Source organism: Saprolegnia parasitica, assembly GCF_000151545.1.
Source record: "Saprolegnia parasitica CBS 223.65 unplaced genomic scaffold supercont2.38, whole genome shotgun sequence".
NCBI classification, from domain to species: Eukaryota; Oomycota; class Saprolegniomycetes; order Saprolegniales; family Saprolegniaceae; genus Saprolegnia; species Saprolegnia parasitica.
The window spans coordinates 294720-298472 of NW_012156432.1; the positions used below are offsets into that span (position 1 = coordinate 294720).

A 3753-nucleotide genomic window follows, 5' to 3' on the forward strand; every position below is an offset into this window, starting at 1 on the left:
GTGCAGGAAGTTGCCGGTTTGAGGAAGGCGGTGGAGACTCGGGGCTTGGTCGAAAATCGCTTGCTGCATGATCGCCATCGGCGACTTGCTTTCGGTGCACTCTGCGTCGGTGTCGGCTTGGTCGGCGGCTGAATCAGCCACAATTTCTGGCACCGGTGCGATCGAGTTGCTTGGAATGCTGTCCGTGGTGTCGTCGAGGGTCGTCGTCGTCGTCGTCGTGTTGGGTTCTGCGGCTTGTTGCAGGCGTGCAATAGCTGCGTTCTGCTCGTCAATGGTCCGTTGCGCCACTGCGAGCTTCGTCGTGAGCTCCTGGATTCGAGCCTCAGCCATCTCGAGTGGTGTTGCAGCCTTCGGGGCTGGCGTCGCTGAGCGCACGGGTGCTGGCGTGGTGGTGGTAGCTGCGGCTGCCTTCTTGCGGAGATCGACCACCGGCTTGGTCGTTTTGGCTGCCGGCTTGGTCGTTTTGGCTGCCGGCTTGGTCGTTTTGGCTGCCGGCTTGGTCGTCTTGGCCGCCGGCTTGGTCGTGGGGCGGGCCACGGGTGTCTTCTTGGGCTGTGGCTTGGGGCTCGACACAGGCTTGGCCGCCATGCGCGCTTCCTTGACCTTGCGGCGCTGCTCGGTGGCGTAGAGAGCAGGGTATGTCTCGCGAAAGAGCTGTTCCTCGCGCGCGCGGCGCTTGGCCTCCTTGTCTTGGACGTGCTGGCTGTTGTAGAGCATGGTGTTTTCGATTATGACGCGATGCAAGACGCCATTTCGCTCGCTGTAAAAGCGATATAGCAGGTTTTTCCCTTGTGAAGCGACAGGGCATGCTAGCTTTTACCTCGCAGCCTTTACAGGCGCGATACGATTCATGCACTCGCCGCCTCGGCATGTACGCTCGAATAAGCTCCGCAAGCAGTGTGCGAAGCCAGCCAACTGTATTTCCCTCAGGCAAACAAGGTGCATCCTCGCAATAGCCCGTGCGGCTTCTCGACCTAATGTGAAAAACGCTACTTCGACAATGATTCATTCAATATCATCTTTTCTCGGCAATCGGGCCCCTGACGGTGGTGATGTTTTCCTCTCTATCGATGTAAGAGAGTTTTAGGGTTTCGAAAACTCAATCCGCTGTACACTATTGTCATTTGATGCGTTTGAAAAACGTTTTGCTCGCAACCTCGCCAACTTGGATCGCCTTTACCACCCCGTTTATCATGACCTTGAATTATAGCAGGGTGCTTCGAGGCGGTTGCACCGCGTCAGCTCACTAGGAAGCGCAACATACAGTACTGGCCAAGACGATTCACGATTTGGTGTTTAAGTTTGTCTGCATCATCTCGATCGTGCGCCGCATAAACTCGAGGTGGGCCTCGCGCTCCACTTTCTCCAGCTCGAATCGCTCCTCGCGCTCGGCCTTCTCAAAGAGGAACCGCTGCTCCTCAAGCTCGAGCTTGCGTTGGCCCAAGGCGAGTTCTTCCTTCTTGGCGGCAACTGCCTCTCTTTTGGCGGCAATTTCGTCGCGCTTGAGCTGGTTGGTCGACTCGATCATGCTGGAAAAGGCTGCGAGGACGCTCGCGAGATCGGTCGTCGCGCAGTCATCTCCCTTGCTCTTTTTCGCTGGCGCATCGGCGCTGTCGTCCTCGTCCAGGTCGTCGCCTTTGGTTGCCTTGCGTTTGTTTCCTTGCTGCGCTGCCGCACGACTGCGGTGCCCGTCCGGCTCGCGCTTGTCGGGCTTCTTGTCCTTGTCAATCTTGCTGGCCTTTTTCCTGTCGGCCGCCGCTTCCAACTACAAACAAGTAGCATATGCTGAGGCAAGCACACGAAGCGAAATCGACGCACAAGGTCCGACATTTCTTCCAGTAGCACGAAGCGCTGGCTCATTTCCTCTTCGGTGCCGGACGCACGCAATCCGTTGACGCTGTCCGTCTTGAAAGCCGCCATGAGGTCGTCAAAGCGCTTGCGGCAGCCGGCCACCGTGAGGTGCTCGCCGTGGAGCGCGCGCATGTAGTTGGTGACTTCCTCCCAGCGCGCGGTGGTCTGTCCGTACGGGGCGTCGTGCGGAGCCACATTGATCACCTCCTCTAAGAGATCAATGTCCGTATGCACTGTGAAGCGATACGTCGGCTTCTTGGACTTGGTCGGCTCGTCGCTCATGCGTTTTGTTTTGACAGGCCAAAATGGATGGTGAAAACCATTTCGGATCCCGAATTCTTTGAAATTTGAATCTCGAATTCTTGATTGCCAATTCCGCTTACTACAGACAAGATGGGGCTACCAAAAGAGCGGGATTTAAATTACGTTTGTATCCCAGGAGGTATTTTATTATAATAGTATTCCTCCAAAAGAAAAGCCCATCTCGCCGAACGATGGCGCCACGCAGCAAGGTCAGTTGACCGGTCTCGAACGGACTATTGCAGCCGGGTCTCATCGAGATCATCGCTCGGCTACTGCCGGCGCCGCAGGACATTGCCACCATCCTCGACGCCATGCCAGCGAATCTCTCCTCGACGGCATGCCAGCGAATCTCTGGACGCCGGCGCTTCTCGCATTCATGACCTCCATCGCGGACCGCCCAACGGCATTCGACTTTCATCGCTGGCCCATCATTTATCTCCAGGAGGCACATTGATCGCCTGAGGTGCTCAAGCTTCTGCAAGCGACGCTACAGCTAGGTCCGCAATTCGATGCGAAAATTGGAAGCATGGACCACCTGCGACATCTTGTCCCGGCCTTGGGTGCCCAAATAGATCGGCAACGTGGATGCCGCTGGACACTGAGGCCCTCAGAGCCCTTCTGCGTCAGTCCTCGTCGTTGGATGGACTGGACGTGACGATCTCGATGCCGATACACAAGTGCTGGATGCCTTTCTTCAGACACTACTCTGCTCCATGACTCTGCTCGACGAATGCGCCCGCCTTCTTCGCATTATTGGTAAATCAAGCTCTTCCTCGAGCAGGCCACCACCTTGCCGCGTGGCTCCGCTCGTCTCCACGTAGTACGAATCTCCGTCTCAATCGGTCCCGTGCCATTGGTGCGTCAGGAGCACTCGCTTTCTGCGACGACCTCTAAGCGAGCTCGAGTCTTTAAGAGCTCCAACTCGCCGAGGTCGGTGGTTTCCACGGTCGCCAAGTATTTTTGCGCTAAAACGAGGCTGACGTACGAGCTACACCTGGCGAGGATGCGCCAAACGCCAGTCAACGCTGCCACATGTCCATCTACTATTAATAACTGCAGTCGCGAATCTACCATTTGTTGTAAACGCATTAGTGGAAACACGTATAGTTTCATGCATTTCTTTCGGTTTTTACTCTGTATATGTCGCTTACTTGTACTCTAGCTACAGAAGGCCCAACTCGTGGGCCCTGGCTAGCAACGCGCGCAGCACGGTCTCTTCGTACTCGAGCGCCGCGTCCCGTTGCCCTAAAGGAACCGGTGCGAGGCATGGGGTGGGTGCGAGGACCAAGTGCGGCTCGAAAGCCATCAGCTGCCCGGTCTCGATCGCTGTGATGGCGCGAACGAGCGTATCGATAGCTGCAACGCGCACCTCTGATGTCCAGAGCAGTGGCGGCACGTGCAGGAAGTTGCCGGTTTGAGGAAGGCGGTGGAGACTCGGGGCTTGGTCGAAAATCGCTTGCTGCATGATCGCCATCGGCGACTTGCTTTCGGTGCACTCTGCGTCGGTGTCGGCTTGGTCGGCGGCTGAATCAGCCACAATTTCTGGCACCGGTGCGATCGAGTTGCTTGGAATGCTGTCCGTGGTGTCGTCGAGGGTCG

General features: G+C 56.8%; 1 protein-coding gene across 1 annotated transcript; it reads right to left on the minus strand.

Annotated features, from left to right (window-relative positions):
- Positions 1-1282: 1282 nt before the first annotated feature.
- Positions 1283-2133, minus strand: SPRG_08573 (hypothetical protein; the record flags this gene model as incomplete). Its single annotated transcript, XM_012347813.1, has 2 exons — positions 1283-1765; positions 1819-2133. The coding sequence occupies 2 exons, from the start codon at positions 2131-2133 to the stop codon at positions 1283-1285; spliced, it is 798 nt and encodes a 265-aa protein (XP_012203203.1).
- Positions 2134-3753: the final 1620 nt, after the last annotated feature.